The following is a 17,798-nucleotide window of genomic DNA, read 5'->3' on the forward strand; positions in this document are numbered from 1 at the left end:
TACAATTAGATATTTAAGCATTCAACCAATGTCATAACAAATTTGATATATAAATTATATAGGGAAATAAATCTTCAGAATTCAGTATTAAAACATGCTATATTTTAAAGTTAAAAACATGACATTTTTTCCCCATTTTGAGAAAAATGAGTATCAAATGGATTTCACAGTAAATGAGACAATAACATGCAAATTCTAAACCAACTTTGTACACAAATTGAAAAGTAACACCATTTTATAAAACACATCTAGAATATAAAGGAATTTTTCAAATTAAGTTGGAAAACTTACCGAATCAAGAAGATGGCGTTCAGTCGTGAGGCTTCTAGTATCAAATACTGAAAAAACAAAACAAAAACCTGAAAACCCCAACTTAACTTTTTAAGGATATCCTTACAGTCAAGTGTTAGAAATGGACAAAAATGATGAAAAGCTCCATATATGAAATGCTAAGACAAAAAGAGGTCATCTTATGCTACAGCATTTTTTTAGATGTACTTAAATTTTTTAGTAAAATTCTCATCCTTAAATTCAGCATAAAGAGTTGTCTATAAACAAATCGCATGCCTGTAATATTAAAGGTACCACTGGACATCCAGGTTGGTGAATATGTGGAGATTTGGGGAGAGCTGTGCATTTGGAAGGCATGGAAGCTCTGTACCCTTTGCCCATACCTTGCCTGGTGCATCTCTGTAAAGAACACAGCTGGAGTGAGTACCTTAGGTGTCTGGCCAAGGTTATGTTTATTTTGCTGTAGGCCCCAACCAGAACAGCAGCACTGAGTAGCAGATAAAAATAGGTGAAACTATCATACATTGTACCATAACAAAAGTACAAGAGCCATTTCCTATTGCAGAACAATCACAATAAAGTAGATAGGAAAAGGCATTATGAAAGAAAAATAGGGCATTTTAAAGAAAGGTTTGAGGATGTGTGTTGACGAGGTAAACTAAAAAAAATTAACTTTGGGGAATTTCTCTGAGTCTTTACAACAATGAAGAATCCATAAGTCTAAGTTACAATACTACTTATCTCCAACATGGAGTAGTAGCCATTGTTTTTAATAGGTATACTTCAAAAGGTTTGAGATGTACAGTGGGATACTACAACACATACTAATTCTTTTAAGGTATTTATTGTGATGCCCATTTTTCAACCTTTACTCTTACAAACTGGTACCCAGAAGTAGTCATGATAATCTATGTATTAGTCTAAGTTCATTTATTGAACAAAGTCTCAACCAAATATATTTAAAAGGCCTCACCTGACTGAGAAATTTTGGTTTTCTCTTCCTGTAAGATGTTATTTTGTGATGGTATATTTTTTTCAGGGCTGCTCATCAAAATATCCTGTGCTGTAACTGAAGAATGTAGTTCCAGTCCTTCTATAACATCTGGAATTTCTTTCTTTTTATTAGTATTAATATCATCAGCCACTTCACCAGCAAGAAAGGGCAAATTCATTCTTTCACTGGGTAAACAAGCCATCTCAAAGTTTATCTTGTTTGCATTCTGTAAGCAAAAAATGTTTTTAATTACCAAAAATTAGAACAAATAATAAAAGTCTTAGTGCTATTAAAAACAGAAGAATGACATTCTGAACAGTATAAATTCTACTACCTTGCATCTTAAACCATTAATTCAAAGAATATTATAGCAATAATATGATTGAAGGAAAGCTTCTTCAGCAAGTGCTTATGATATTCCAGTTCAGGACCCCGGGATCATGACCTGAGCTCAAATGGCAAACATCTTTTGTGAAGGGCCAGATGCTAAATATTTTAGGCTCGTGAACCACAGAATCTCTGCCACAATTACTCAATTCCACTACTGTATTGTAAAAGCAGCCAGATATAATACTTAAGTGTGGCTGTTATAATAAAACTATTTAAAAAAATAATCTTGATGTGAGTTAAAGAACACAAAATGAAACAATGGTTTCAAACAAGCCAAAAGGCCTTTAAAACAAGAATTATCATTTTATATGACTGGTTGAGAGTTCCAGTGGACATTCTGGGAGTTGCTTATGGAGTTACTACTAATAACATAAATGGCTATCTACTCTACTGGAATAGGACTTACATTATTTTTTTTAAAAAAGATTTTATTCATTCACTCATGGAAGACACACAGAGAGAGGCAGAGACACAGGCAGAGGGAGGCAGACAGAGGCAGAGACACAGGCAGAGCGAGAAGCAGGCTCCCTGCAGGCAGAGGGAGAAGCAGGGAGCCTGATGAGGGACTTGATCCCTGGACCTGGGATCACACCCTGAGCTGAAGGCAGATGTTCAACCACTGAGTCACCCGGGTGTCCCAGGACTTACATCATTTACTTCAATTAAACCCTGTAACCCAGGACACTGAGCATCTTCTGTGCTGTTCCTATAGAAGAAAAAAAGGAGATAATCAGATAATTAAACATATGGCTATCCTTCTACTTGTATTTTTTTTTTTTTAAGATTTTATTTATTTATGATAGAGAGAGAGAGAGAGAGAGAGAGAGGGGCAGAGACACAGGCAGAGGGAGAAGCAGGCTCCATGCCGGGAGCCCGACGTCTTCTACTTGTTTTTTTTTTTTTTTTTTTTTTTTAAATTTTTATTTATTTATTATAGTCACAGAGAGAGAGAGAGAGGCAGAGACACAGGCAGAGGGAGAAGCAGGCTCCATGCACCGGGAGCCCGACGTGGGATTCGATCCCGGGTCTCCAGGATCGCGCCCTGGGCCAAAGGCAGGCGCCAAACCGCTGCGCCACCCAGGGATCCCTTCTACTTGTATTTTGATATTATCCTTCATGGGTCAAAGATGGAGCCTGGTCCAAATAGGTTAGTTTTAGAGACTAGTTATAGCAGGTTGGCCACACAGACTGGATGTACTCTTCACCAGATAGCCCACAGCCTGTTACCATTATTGCTCAGTTTAACAACAGTCTTTTGAACCTCAGCCAAATCTAGAGCTACATACATACTAGAGAAAGGTTAGAATAAAGTCAACTCCTGGGGGTCAAAGCAACTAGGTTATTATATAGCTGGAGTTGGCAAGATTTACTTGTTATAGCTTAATATATTCCAATCTCAAAGTTTTAACTTGTATTTAGTTAGAAATATGTCTCAAACTCTTGCAAGACATTTAAAAAAAACATATCCTAAATTTCTAGTTTCCAGCTCCACTTTGCCTTTACTGCACAAAGTTGTTTATGTGTAAGATGCTCTTTCAGGACTATTTTTTGGAATTAAGTAAAAAAAAAATTTAAAGAATACTTGTAATATATAAAAAAAGAATACTTGTAATATCTTTTTTTTTGGTAATATCTCTTAAATACAACTATGGATCTTCTTAGCACAAGATAATGAACTAGAGAATATATATAAAGTAAAGCAACTTGCATTTAAGAAATGACAAACTGGTATTTTATAATCCATAGATTTCTAGAACATCTAAAATATTTAGTCTCCACAAAGGCTAACTATACCTTGGTATATACAATTTGAAATTTTAAAATTTGTTCCATGAAACATTTAAGAGCAAAAACTTTGATTTGTTTCCTCTATTTCAATTCACAGGGGTTTTTTGCTTTTTTTTTTTTTTTTGACAACCTTCTTTGCTGTAATGGCTGAGTATTTAATGCTGTTCCATCTCCAAATTAGTGATAGAAGAGTCGTCTCTTGGCTCCAGACTATAATTTTATTTTCCATTTACTCTCAAGTATCTCTTTCCTATCAGATTTTTGGTACATTTATATTCCATGAACAAGGACTATATAGGTAATTTTGATGCATTTGTGCAGAAGCAGTACTCTGCAGCAGAAAGAATAGAGGCAGCATTCAGTTTTACCAATTATAAGCTGAATATGGGCAAGTTACTCATTTTTCAAGTTATCTCACTTGAAAAATGTTGATCTAGTACCTCATAGGGCTGTTTTGAAGATTACATGTGATAATACATGTTAATAACCCAGAACCATGTCTAGCACATAATTCATTAGTACAGATTAGCTCTCTTTTATTTATGCTCTGCTATCTGTCAAGATAGCAATTGCGAGGGATCCCTGGGTGGCGCAGCGGTTTGGCGCCTGCCTTTGGCCCAGGGCGTGATCCTGGAGACCCCGGATCGAATCCCACATCAGGCTCCCGGTGCATGGAGCCTGCTTCTCCCTCTGCCTATGTCTTTGCCTCTCTCTCCTTCTCTCTCTGTGACTATCATAAAAAAAAAAAAAAAAAAAAGCAATTGCGAGGCACTTTTTTTTTTTTTTTTTTTTAAGATTTATTTGTGTGAGAGAGCATGAGCAGGGAAAAAAGGGAGAAGCCAATTCCCCACTGAGTAGGGAGCCCAATGCAGGGCTTGATCCCAGGGCCCCGGGATCATGACCTGAGTCCAAGGCACATGCTTAACCAATGGAGTCACCCAGGCGCCCTGTAAGGCACTTTCAGGAGATGTTGGTACAAAAGTGCCTACCTCTCAAGGACCCTGCAGGAAAGTATTCACACTGCTGTTTCATAAATGATAAAACTGAAGCTAAGTGAGTTAATTAAATTTGTCAATTTGTCCCAAAGTTTCACAGCTATTATGCCACAGAACTGGTTTTTTTTTTTTTTTTTTTTTTCAGAACTGGTTTTGAGCTCAGATCTGTTAAGCAGCAAAGTTGCAGTGTGTTTAGCACCAAACAACACTGTATTACTTTTCTTCTCAGATCTGCAGAATTTACTTTGCATATCTAAATATAACCAATTTTCGATCTGAAATTATAAGCTTTAGTTCCCTCATTTAGAAAACAGAAGGGCAGCCTGGGTGGCTCGGCGATTTAGCACCGCCTTCGGCCCAGGGCCTGGTCCTGGAGACCCACGATCGAGTCTCATGTCAGGCTCCCTTTTTAAAGATATACTTGTTTTTAGAGAGAGAGAGAATGTGCAAAAGCATGCATGTGTATGAGTGGCAGGGTGCTCAGGGAGAGAATCCTCAAGCAGGCTCCCTGCTGAGCAGAGAGCCTCAAGCAGGGCTCGATCCCACCACCAATAAGATCATGATCTGAGCCTAAACCAAGAGTTGGACATTTGACCAAGTGAGCCACCCAGGCACCCCTCCAGCATCTGTTACACTCTTAATAATAGCACATGAAAGAAATACCTGGTTTTAGGAATAGTTGAAAGCAAAGTCTCCTTATCAACATGCTCACTTTTGGTGCTTTGAGGATCAGGATTCTGTGGTGACATAGTCTGCCTTAGATGGTCCATCTCAGCTCTGCTCTCAGACACAGTTTTGCTGACAGACTTCGGTGTCCTAAGTCTTTGAGAAAGACATTCAGAAGAGATAGAAAGTCCTAGAAAAGGAGAGAAATCATCTCAGTATCAAAAAGCTCTTTCATTCACTTTTCATTATATCCAGGAAGATAGTCCAAGTCCTATTAGCCTACCACCAACCAGTTTCTTTTTCCCATTTTATAATGTTTTATTTAATTTTTTTATTTTAACTTTTTTTTTTAAAGATTCCATTCATTTATGCATGAGACACACACACACACACACACAGAAAGAGAGAGAGGGAGAAAGGGGGGGGGGAGAGAGAGAGAGAGAGAGAGAGAGAGAGAGAGGCAGAGACACAGGCAGAGGGAGAAGCAGGCTCCATGCAGGGAGCCCGACATGGGACTTGATCCCGGGTCCCCAGGATCCCACCCCCCAGCCAAAGGTGATGCTAAACCACTGAGCCACTGGGGCTGCCCTTTTAAAATTTTTTAAAAAGATTTTATTTATTTATTCATGAGGGACATAGAGAGAGAGAGAGAGAGGCAGAGACACAGGCAGAGGGAGAAGCAGGGCCCCTGTGAGGAGCCCGATGTGGGATTCGATCCCGGATCCTGTGATCCTGCCCTGAGCCGAAGGCAGACGCTAAACCGCTAAGCCACCCAGGCATCCCCCATAAAATGTTTTTTTTAAGACAAATGCCTGAGATTTTTAGTTAAATATAGGACTGAACACACACATTAGATTCTGTTTCCTCTTAACATCCCACTACTGTAAGCAGTAACAGAGATCATGTTAAAAGGCAGAATGTTCTAAGGATAGAGTCGTCCCCCCACCCTTCTACTCACTAGCTTTTTTTTTTTTTTTAAAGATTTTATTTATTTGAGAGAGAGAGAGAGAGAGAGAGAGAGAGAGAGAATGAGATGGGGGTGGGGGAGGAACAGAGGGAGAAGCAGACTCCTGAGCAGGGAGCCCAATGTGGGACTTGATCCCCGACCCAGGGACCCTGACCTGAGCAGAAGCCAGATACTTATAACTGACTGAGTCACCCAGGTGCCCCTACTCAGCAGCTTTTTAAATTTGAAATACAATTTCAAGGACAAAGGGAACCAAAAAAAAGAGACAATAATAACCAGAAAACTTTGGAAATTGTAATGTAGATGAGTGAGTGGGATATTATTTAGTAGACCCAAGAAAATAAATTCTAAGCCACTAGTCCCAGTCAGGGAAGAGGAGAATCAACCCAATATATACCACAGCATCACTCAAAAGAATTGGTGGCCTCAAGTATGTCTGGAAGCAGAGATGAAAATGTAGCTAAGAGCAGGAAGATCGTTCAAAGTCAGTTTAAAGAACAAATAGAGCCCTTTCCTCATTTTGCACAGGTAGGCAACTGTCAACATGCCCCTTGCCTCCACCACCACCCAAACCAGAAAACTAGAAGATTATTTCCTGAAAAAGGGGAAAAAGAAGGTCTCTGGTCTAGGGGATACCAGGTAAGGTTGAAAGATTAGTACTATATGGAAAAAAGGGGATCAGAAACAAACTGTTGAGATGCTCAGTTTTTTCCTCCTACCTGGCTCCTAAAAGGCTGACAAGCCAGAATTTTACTCCCTAGGTAGCAGACTGGAAGAATCTTTCTGGGGAATCTGACTAGCCCCTGAGAAAAGAATGAAATATAGTGATGTGTAGGTGCCTAGCACTATAGCACAGCTACATCACTCCAGAGTAAAGACTCTGTGACCCATGTGCTGCTGGGCAGAAACCTGCTCTTTTTTTTTTTTTTTTTTTTTAATTTTTATTTATGATAGAGAGAGAGAGAGAGAGGCAGAGACACAGGCAGAGGGAGAAGCAGGCTCCATGCACCAGGAGCCCGACGTGGGATTCGATCCCGGGTCTCTAGGATCGCGCCCTGGGCCAAAGGCAGGCGCTAAACCGCTGCGCCACCCAGGGATCCCCAGAAACCTGCTCTTTACCGCAAGTAGGTAGTGAATATCACCAGATGTCCAAGAAAAGCCTCTAATACAAAAGATGGAAACCCAAACCAAACAAATGCAAGTATCCTAGAACAAATACTGACTGGACAGGGAAAGAAAACATAAAAGCTATCATTACCATCCTCAGAAAGGTAAGACAGTGCACTTAGCAAACAAGAACAGAACGTTATAACATGGAACATTCTGAGTAGGAGAAAGAGCACTTGGGAATTTATACCATGAGAGCAGAACCAAAAAATAATAAACAACCACGAGAGCTAACATGAAAGTTGAGGAAATCCAGGAAGTAGAAACAAATACAGGAAAAATTATAAAAATAGTCTATTTACCCGGAAAAAAACAAAATAGGTATTTCTGAATGAAAGATCAGAGAGAACTGAGGAGAGTGAATCACGGGAACAATTCACAAAAATAAAATTTACACAATTTGAAAAAAAAAATATATAGTCAAATAACTCAAGACTTCAAGACTCCTTCAGGAACTAAAAGTGGTTGCCTCTAGGGAGTGACAAATGGAGTGAGAGGCTTTTCTGGGGGACTTCTGTAATAAGCCTTATACAAAACCATGAGCTCTGTAACTAAAACTCAATTTTAACAAGATAGATTTGGGTCATAAACTTTAATCTTCCCAGTCGTAAATGCCAAGTTGAGTGCATGAAAGAATACACAGTGATGAGTTCCTCGGGTAGTTAGCAGCAAGGAGGCAATTCCTAGGGTCCTAAGAAGTGCAGCTGCTTAAAGGATACAAACCAGACCACACTAGGTGTGATATCTAAATTGACATTAGATCAGGTGATAAATTGACACTTTATTTTTTAAATTTATTTTCAGAGACAGAGGGAGAAGCAAGCTCCCTGTGGGGAGCCTGATGAAGAACTTGATCCCAGGACCCCGGGATCACGACCTGAGCCAAAGGCAGACGCTCAATCACTGAGCCACCCAAGTGCCTCTAAACTGACATTTTATTTTTTAAAATATTTAATTTATTTATTCATAAGAGAGAGAGAGAGAGAGAGAGAGAGAGAGGCAGAGACACAGGCAGGAGAAGCAGGCTCCATGCAGGGAGCCCAGCGTGGGACTCGATCCTGGGACTCCAGGATCATGCCCCAGGCTGAAGGCAGTGCTAAACTGCTGAACCATTGGGACTGCCCTAAACTGACATTGTAATGTAAATATTACATAGCAGCCCAAGTTTAGGCTCAGAAAACATCCCCATGGACACAGTTAAATAATAGGGGAAAAAAGTCCCTTCAGCTGATTTGTACCTGAAGAGGATTTGGCCCCTTTCTCCTTGGAAACAAGCATGTAACACTTAAAGCACTGACAGAGCGCCTACCAAGATTTACCAAAGAGATGACTTCAGCTATGACCTCTCATTATGTGGCTTATAAATAAGTAATTTCAATCTAGATATACAAATTCAATCTAATAAAGACAGCCTGTGAAAAATAGCTATTGAGAAATCATAAGAAAGAAAATCATAATAAAGGTTTCCTGAAATATTAAAAGTCAGTTTCACTGGAATATTTTCATTTTTTTAATTTTAATTTAATTTTTTTTATTTTTATAAATTTATTTTTTATTGGTGTTCAATTTTGGAATATTTTTAAATTAGGAAATTAGTTCATTGGGACGCCTGAGTGGCTCAGCGGTTTAGCACCGCCTTCGGCCTGGGGCGTGATCCTGGAGTACCGGGATCGAGTCCCACACTGGGCTCCCTGCATGGAGTCTCCTTCTCCCTCTGCCTGTGTCTCTGCCTCTCTCTCTGTGTCTCTCATGAATAAATAAATAAAATCTTTTAAAAAAAGAAAAAAGGAAATTAGTACATATACTGTTTTTTATGAAATCTGAGCATAAGTTCTAAATAAAAAATTAAATCGAATTCCATTTTCTGTAAGTTTCATTTCATTGACTTTTTAAAAGATTTTATTTATTCATAAGAGACACCAAGAGAGAGAGGCAGAGACACAGGCAGAGGGATGCAGGACTCAATCCCAGGACTCGGGGGACCCCGTCCTGAGCAGAAGGCAGGTGCTCAACCTCAGAGCCACCCAGGCGTCCCTGTAAGTTTCATTTTAAAGCCCAACAAAAGAAGGGGGATGGCTTAATTTTATTTTTAAGAGCCTTATTTTAAGGTAGCCTGAGATGCTTTGCATCTTAAATTCTAATCCAACTAACTAACCTGAGGAAAATCACCTAACTTCTCATGCTTCCATCATGTCTCTTACCTCTTGGGATCCTGGGACCTACCTCACAGGATTGTGGCATTAAGCCATAATAACAGATATGAAATCACTTAGAAAATATAAAAGTCATTTTAGAAGATGCATCACACTTAAAGCAATCTAATCATATGCATCAAAACATACCTTGCCTGTGTGAGTGAGCATGTAGTCTATTTTCCAGACTCAGAGAGTTTGTAGGCCTTCATGTGAACACTATTTGTGACCTCTCATACGAGCTCCTGTCCAACCCGAGTATTTCTCTCAAGGAGTCTTAGAGAAAAAACTAACCTGAGAAGGATTTAATAGGACTTTCAATTCTGAAAAATCCAGCATCAAACACTATTTTATCAACTTCCTTTGGCATTACAGAGGCCGCTGCCTCCACAGGTTCTTTCTGCTTCATCTTCTCTCTCATTGCATGTTTTATGGCTGCAAGGCGATTTCTAGCTGCAATTCTTCCATCATCATCCTGTTTGGGTTTACTTGCTACCCCTGAGACAACTTTCTTCTGCAAAGAAAAATTATGACACTTCTTAAAGCTACTCATTATCATCTTATAAGAAAAATAATTAAAGCGTGCATAAAATATTTAACACACTCATCATATACTAATCAGGTTCCTCATATGTGCTAAAAATGCTGGGGGTCAAAAGGTGAAGGACAAAGTCCCCTGCCCTCAAGGAGTTCCCAGCTTAAGGAAGGGCTAGATATGGACACTAAGAATAATAAATGTCATGATTCAGACAAAATCCAACAGCTGTAAGAGAACACAAGACTATCGCCCAAATCAATCTTCAGAGTCATCGAGAAAGGCTGACAGGAAGTAGCCCCTGGTCTGGAATCACAGTCAAGCTAACCTCAAGATGAGCTGAGGAAAGGAGTGGGTGCAGAGCTGGAAGCAAAAGAAAGCACAGAGGAGCTGGGAGGAGATAAGCAACAGCTAGATTAAAAAATCCCTTGCACATAACTGTTTTTAAGGAGCTACATTTATACAGAGGACAAAGGAATAGAGCTTACCGATGATTTTTAATCAGGAGATTAACATTACTGGCTTTGTGTTTCAGAAAGGTCATTCTGTCTACAGCCCAGAGAACGGATTAGAGGGTTACAAGCCAGTTAGAAACGACACCACTGCACTGATACTTGGAAAAGAGGACAGTAGTTAGGTTAAGGAGGAAAAATGGAAAAACGTGAATGGCTTCAAGAGATATTTAAGGGGGCAAATTGAGAGGACTTAGCAATCTGCTGGATGTGTGGGGGGTGGAGATGGTGAAACAGAGAAAGGACTAAAGAAGACAGCCAGGTTCCTACCTTAGACACCTAGTGGGATGATTCTCTTAGATCAAGAAACAGGGATGCATGTGCAGGTGACTTCAGTTGGGACATCCTGATTTTAAGGTACATGGAGTCAAGATATATAGAGCTAGAGCTTAGCAGTAAGTCTAGTTTGAAATAAAGATTTGGGACTCATCACAGGATGGGTAAGGCTGCACAGGAAGAATGTGGAAGGGAAAAACAGAGTTGAGTTAGGAATGTGAATTTCACGAAACATGTAAGGGATAAATGGAAAAACAAACTTGCAAACATGATTGAAGAACGGGCACAGAGGCAGGAGGAAAATCAGAACATAATTTCAAGAAGGAAGGAATCAACCATATTTAATCCTGCAGAGGGACTGGATTTTATAAGTACATATCTGATAACTCTGCAACTAGAGAATCAATACCCTTAGTGATAACTGTTCTAGAGGCAGAGAGAGGGGTGAAGCTGAAACGCAGGGAGTTGGAGAGATAAGAACCAAAATAGTAGCAACAGAATAGACAACTTATTCCAGATGCTTGCCTGTGCTTGGGAGTTGAGAACATCACGAGTGGTTTTTTTCTTTAATGGAAACAAAGACCCTTAAACATGTCTAAAAACTGATGTAAAAGAGAGGAAGGGAGAAAACAAGGCTAACTCATGGAATGAGAGATCAATGAATAAGAGGTCAGAGGGAAAAGTATCAAAGTATAGGTAACAGTTCCATAATCTTAACAGTAGCCTGTAGAATAAAGTAAGAGAAGAGAGACACCTGGTGATCAAAGACAGAATTACAAGGCTCTCATAGAACGCTATACTGACACAGCCCTTATCTGCAGCGCTCAGGATATTAATGTTCCCGGAACCAGGTACTCAATAAGAGATACCCACAGGGGCTCCAAAATGTTCCAGTATTCTTTACTGTTAATAGATCTGAAATCCATTCATTTAATTTAGTCAATTGTCATGAGATTTCATTAGTAAAATGACTTTGTAATAGGTTCTTTTAATACTCTACCATCCTAAAACTCCTACGATAGGATTTAAAACAGAGATTTTATTTGGATTACATTACACAATAATAAAGCGCTAATTTAGAAACCCGATTCTACAACCAAAGGTATTCTTCTAAAATATGAAGAAGAACTGGCAACGCTGTAAGGTAGTTTGAGAAGCATCCATCTGGTCACAAACTTTGAGTTCAAAACATTACTGGCAACAAGTAGACAAGAATGTAATCTATCATGTTAACAAAGCAAATTTTACAGAGAAAATAAGAAAATTTAGAGAACACACAGGGAAGAAGATAGATGCTCTAAAGTGCCATTGTTCCTCTTTGCTATTTAAGAATTCTTTCACGTTGAACTAGATCACTCAAAAGAGCATATAAAACACAGAAGAAGCATAGTGTCCTGATTAAGAACACAGATTTTGGAGTGAGAAAGTCTGGCCTTGAAACCCAGCTCCACTTTTGGCAAGTGATTTCTGGATGTCAGGTTTCTCAACTGTAAAATGGGGAGAACAGAACCGACTTCACAGGACTGTTGTGATGATTAAATGAGTTTATACGTGTAAAATACATGGAACAATATTTGGCACAGATAAAGTATTATATAAATTATGTACTACTACTATTATTATTAAAACAAAATGGATATGCCCAGTTTGAAGTATAAAACAAACATGCATATACCCACTGTTTAGTAACTTAGAAGCCCTCTGGGTGTCCCAATTCAATTATAGCCCCTACCTACCTCCTTCTGTCCAGAATTAATACTGAATTTAGTGTTGACCATTTCCTTATTCTTTCTTCAAAGGCAATTGGGACATTGTTAAGTGATATATGGCACTTTATTTGTAAAAAGATGAAAAATTTGAAGCTAAATGTTTTTAAAGCTTAAAAGTAAAAACTCATTAAAGTAGAAGAATCTATATTAGAAATTTGGATATAAAACCACAAACTTACCTGAGGGACTTTTTTGCTTATATTATTATTGTTCTGCCATCCAGATTCCTCGAGTTTGGTCAAATTGTTGAATTTTTGGTTTACATCTTCTATCTGTTAGTAAATAAAGCACAACTTTATCAGATTAATGCTAACCATATTAATATGAGAAACTAATGAACTGAAGCTTCAAAAACAATTGAGAATGGTGACTTGGACTCGTGGCATATAAAATTAGACTAAGTCATTCTCAATTTAGTGTTCAAATCAAGCATTCTTATAGTAAAATTGCTGTTATTTTTGGTTTTACAGGCTCCAGAATCTACATGGAGAGGATAGAACTGTCCTAATTTATTTTTGACCATTAAAATGTAGGAAAGATACACTAGATGCTTTTGTTTCCTAAATTATAACAATGTGAACAATATGCCCACCCCCCCCTTTTTTAAACAAAATGTCTTTTGCAAATACTTTCTCTGTCTGTGGCTTGACTTCTCATTCTCTTGACACACTGTCATCTTAAAAGATTCAAGTACTATATCTACTAGCAGGATGAGAATGTATGATCCTTATCCTGGTATGATCCTCATCTCTACTAGTTATCTGAAGTGGAGCCTTCTGTGTGCCACTTTAGGGAAGATCAGAACAAGCCTTCCCACATTCCAGTAAGGGCTTATGTTAATCTCCACGGGACCTAGAACACGTAGCCCAAGAGAGGTCATTGTTCAGGCATAAACAAGATAGAGGGCCAAAGATGGAGTCAGTGTTGTCAGCATATGATCCTCATCATTCTGGTATTTCCAAATCTCCTCCAAAGAAGTAACCACTGTCAATAGTTTAGCAAACATGCTTCACATCCCCCTATTATGTATTTATACATATATGTACTCTCAGTTTCTCTCTCCTGAAAAAAATTTAAATTCCAAAAAGATTCAGGATTACACTTACGACCAACTGATGTTCAACAAATGTGTCAATGTAATACAACAAGGAAATGAGTCTTTTCAACAACAGTGCTGGGAAAATTGGATATCCACAAGAGAAAAGATGAACTCTTAGACTCTTATCTATATCATACACAAAAAAATGAACTCCAAATAAATCAGATACCTAACTGTGCAACTACAACACTTTTAGAAGAAAACATAGGAAAATCTTTGTGAGCTAACATCAGGCAAAAAGAATTCCTAGACATGATGCTAAGTCATAATAGAGAAGAAAAAAATTGATAAACTGAACACCATCAAAATTAAAAACGTTTATACTTCAGAAGACACCATTCAGAAAATTAAGACAAGCCACAAACTGGGAAAAAAATATTTGCAAATAATGTTTTTGATAAAAGACCTGTATCCAGAATAAAGAACACTTACAACTCAATAATAAAAAGACAAAATCAATTTAAAAATGGCCAAAAGATTTAAACAGAAATTTCACCAAAGAAGACATATAAATGGCTAATAACACATGAAAAGATCATTAACATTACTGTTCACTAGAGAAACACAAATCAAAACTACTTTAGCAAACATTTTTGCACCCACTAGGATGGCTCCCTAAGACAGACAATAACAAGTACTGGTGAGGGTGTGGAGTCATAGGAAAACTAGTACACTGTTGATGGGAAAGTAAAACGTTACAATCACTTTGGAAAATAGCTTGGCAGTTTCTTAAAAAGTTAAATATCAATTTACTATATGTCCCAGCAATATCGAGATATATACCCTAAGAGTAATGAAAACAAATGTCCACACTAAGATTTGTATGTGAATATTCATGTAAGACTATTCATAATCACTAAAGTGGAAACAATTCAAGTGTCCCTCAACTGGTGACTAGAGTGATGTATTTATATGATGAAATACTGCTCAGCAAAGAAAAGCAACAAAATACAGATACATGCTACAACCTGGAGGAAACTGGAAAACATCATGCTAAGTGAAAGAAGCCACATACAAAAGATGACATATTGTATTATTCTATCTAATATGAAATGTCCAGAAAAGACAAATCCACAGTCAGTTGCTTGGGGCTGGGAGTGGGCATGGGGATTGACTTGCACATAGGCAAGATGTTTTTATGCTGAAAATATTCTAATTAGGTATTAGATTAAATCTCAAACAGCTCTTAAAGAAAAAAAAAAGAAGGAAAAAAAGAGGTTCCAGGAGCCAACTTGAAGAGGCTCCTATCAGCCAAAGTTGGGAAATGAATATCAATAGATGATAAATGTAAACAATATAAACACATCAAAAACCTTCAAATCTATCAATTACTACTACTAAAAAACACAAAATTAATTGGTCACTACTGAAAGATGGTAGTGAGCCAACTCATTATTATGAAAACTGGTAAATATACAAGAAAACCAGTCATAAATCAACACTTACATCATCATGACTACCTAAACACTAATCACATCTGGGCTGTATAGGAATGGAAATTGTTTTCTTCACTTCTTTACTGAATCATTGTTTTTGCTTTTCATTTGCTTAGTTTTTATGTATCTATCATCAATTCATCTCTAAAGTCTGCATACATCTATTAAACACAATTTAAAAAGCAAACAAAGCAGGTACTGTATTTAGCTAAGCTTTGCAGAGACCAATCTCACAGAGCAATGCATCCTCCTGCTCCAATCTCAACTACTGCTTCCTAACTGCACACCTCACATCACCTCATGTCTCCTCAGCCCCAACTCCCTTAGCCCACTCTTGAGGATCAGTCCCACCTCCACCTGATTCTTGGTTTATTCCTTTACTTTTATGAGATACATTCTTACTTGGTTTCCTAAGAAAGAAAACTTGGGAGGTAAAATTTGAGACTTTCGGTGTCTTTTAAAGAGTGCCTTTTCACTCTCACATGTAATTGGCTGGGTACAAGCCTCCAAGTTGGAAGTTATTTTCCCTCAGAAATTTGAGGGCATTTTTCTCTCAGCTTTCAGTGTTTCTGTTGAGAAATCCAAGGCTATTTTGATTCTTGACCTTTTGTGTAAAACTTGTTTTTTCACCCTGGAAGCTTCTAGATTTTTCTTTTCTTTTCCTTTTTTTTTTTTTTAAAGATTCTATTTATTTATTCATGAGAGACACACGAGAGAGGCAGACACAGGCAGAGGCAGAAGAAGGCTCCATGCAGGGAGCCCAATGTGGGACTCAATCCCAGGACCCCGGGATCACACCGCTGAGCCACCCAGGTGTCCCTAGATTTTTCTCTTCATCCCCAAAGTAGTACAATCATATTTAATCATGTGCATTGCTGTGGGTCTACTCTGACCCATGAAGCTGGGCACTCAATGGGCTCCTTCAATCTGGTCCTCCAGTTCCGGGGGAAAATTTAAACTATTTCATTGATCAATTCCTCTTCATTATCTTTTCTATTCTCTTTTTCTAGAATTCCTATTATTTGGATGTTATACCTTCTAGGCTGGTCCACTTTATCTTCTTATCTGTTTCTTAGCTTATTCAGTCTCTCCTATTTTACTTCTCCCCCATATTATGGAAGATCTTAACTTTACAATCTACGTTTCTATTGGACCTTGTATTTCTAATCTCATAGTTTTTATCTTCAAAGAGTATTTTTTTGTTGGTTTCAAACAGTTCTTTTCTTAATAGCTGTTCTTATTTGGCAGATGAGAAATTAACACTCGAGTCTCTTTGAGAATATTAACACTCGCATTAATAGTTCTTGGGACGCTTGTGTGGCTCAGCGGTTGAGCATCTGCCTTCAGCTCAGGGTGCGATTCGGGAGTTCTGGGATTGAGTCCCACATGTCTCTGCGTCTTTCATGAATAAATAAAATCTTTAAAAAAATAAATAAATAAAAGTTGTTTTCTCCTTTATTATCCTCATTTCCTCCATCCAAAAAGCTTTCTTCCCAGGTTTGCTTTGACTTTTTGCCTCCCTCCACCTCTCCCAGGTTTAAGGCTTTCCTCAAACATCTAATGATTATTGACTATTGACTACTGGTTCCTTTATAAGTATTTTATATGTTCATCTCTAAAATAAGATCAAAAAAGTAAAAGTATCATCTCCTCCCATACCTTTTTTGATCTCCCTAGTGATTCCCTCTATCATAGCACTTTGTACATTAGAGTAGAATTATATGTTGTGTCTGACTCACTAATAAGCTACGAACTTCTCTGGGAGAGATAATGTGCCTTGGTTTTAAATTTCTGGTACAATGCCAGGCACATAGTAAGAACTCAGTAACTGCTAGATGATCTGAACTAGTAAAGACTAACTTTGTTCATTTTTCTCAAATGTAGAGTCATTATAGTCTATGCAACAGTTGAATATAATCTCAATTTCCAAACCATATAGAAATCATCCTGATAACATGGAGAAGAAGTGGATATCAGTTATAAAATTTAGACAGTGCTGGGGGCACCTGAGTGACTCAGTCGGTTAAGCGTCCAACTCTTCGGCTCAGGTCATGATCTCAGGGTTGTGAGATCAAGCCCCATGACAGGTTCCATGCTCAGTGAGGAGTCTGCTTGAGATTCTTCTCCCTCTACCCATGCTCCCCCACCCCCCCATGCTCTCTCTCTAAAATAAATAAATCAGGGACGCCTGGGTGTCTCAGAGGTTAGACGTCTGCCTTCGGCTCGGGGCATGATCCTGGAGACCCGGGATCGAGTCCCGCATTTGGCTTCCTGCATGGACCCTGCTTCTCCCTCTGCCTGTCTCTGCCTTTCTCTCTGTCTCTCATGAATAAATAAATAAAATCTTAAAAAAAAAATAAAAAAGTATTTAAAATTTAGATAGTGCTTTACAGTTTTAATATCTAATATCTCGTTTAGTATTACAGGTACCTAAAAATCAGCTTTCATTATTCATAATTTATTTTTGTTAACTTCATTTTCAAAAAGACTATCTCAGAGTGAATACACTGAAAATGCTTGACCACATACCTGAAAACTAACCATATCCCAAAATCCATCCAGATCTGTACAGGTAGTCTCCTTTTCACCGCGCTTATATTCACAATTGTCCACCAGCCCTTCAAACTGCTTGAACCTTTCTTTCATAAGGAGTCTTGTTTGCCCAACAGCTGTACGAATAAGATCTTTAGCTAAAGGAAATATGAGGTTTTTTAAAAGTTA

At 38.2% G+C, this 17,798-nt stretch overlaps 1 protein-coding gene across 1 annotated transcript in view; it reads right to left on the reverse strand.

Annotated features, from left to right (window-relative positions):
* Positions 1-17,798, reverse strand: part of DLGAP5 (DLG associated protein 5) — a 39,505-nt gene that overhangs the window by 2,342 nt on the left and 19,365 nt on the right. Inside the window, exons 12-18 of the mRNA XM_025443361.3 lie at positions 17,607-17,767; positions 12,722-12,814; positions 9,745-9,964; positions 5,122-5,314; positions 2,324-2,381; positions 1,265-1,511; positions 292-338 (exon numbers count right to left, since the gene is read on the reverse strand). Of these exons, the coding sequence (XP_025299146.2) occupies positions 292-338; positions 1,265-1,511; positions 2,324-2,381; positions 5,122-5,314; positions 9,745-9,964; positions 12,722-12,814; positions 17,607-17,767 (1,019 nt within the window). The remainder of the gene's footprint in view (positions 1-291; positions 339-1,264; positions 1,512-2,323; positions 2,382-5,121; positions 5,315-9,744; positions 9,965-12,721; positions 12,815-17,606; positions 17,768-17,798) is intronic.

Source organism: Canis lupus, chromosome 8, assembly GCF_003254725.2.
Source record: "Canis lupus dingo isolate Sandy chromosome 8, ASM325472v2, whole genome shotgun sequence".
Classification (NCBI taxonomy): domain Eukaryota; kingdom Metazoa; phylum Chordata; class Mammalia; order Carnivora; family Canidae; genus Canis; species Canis lupus.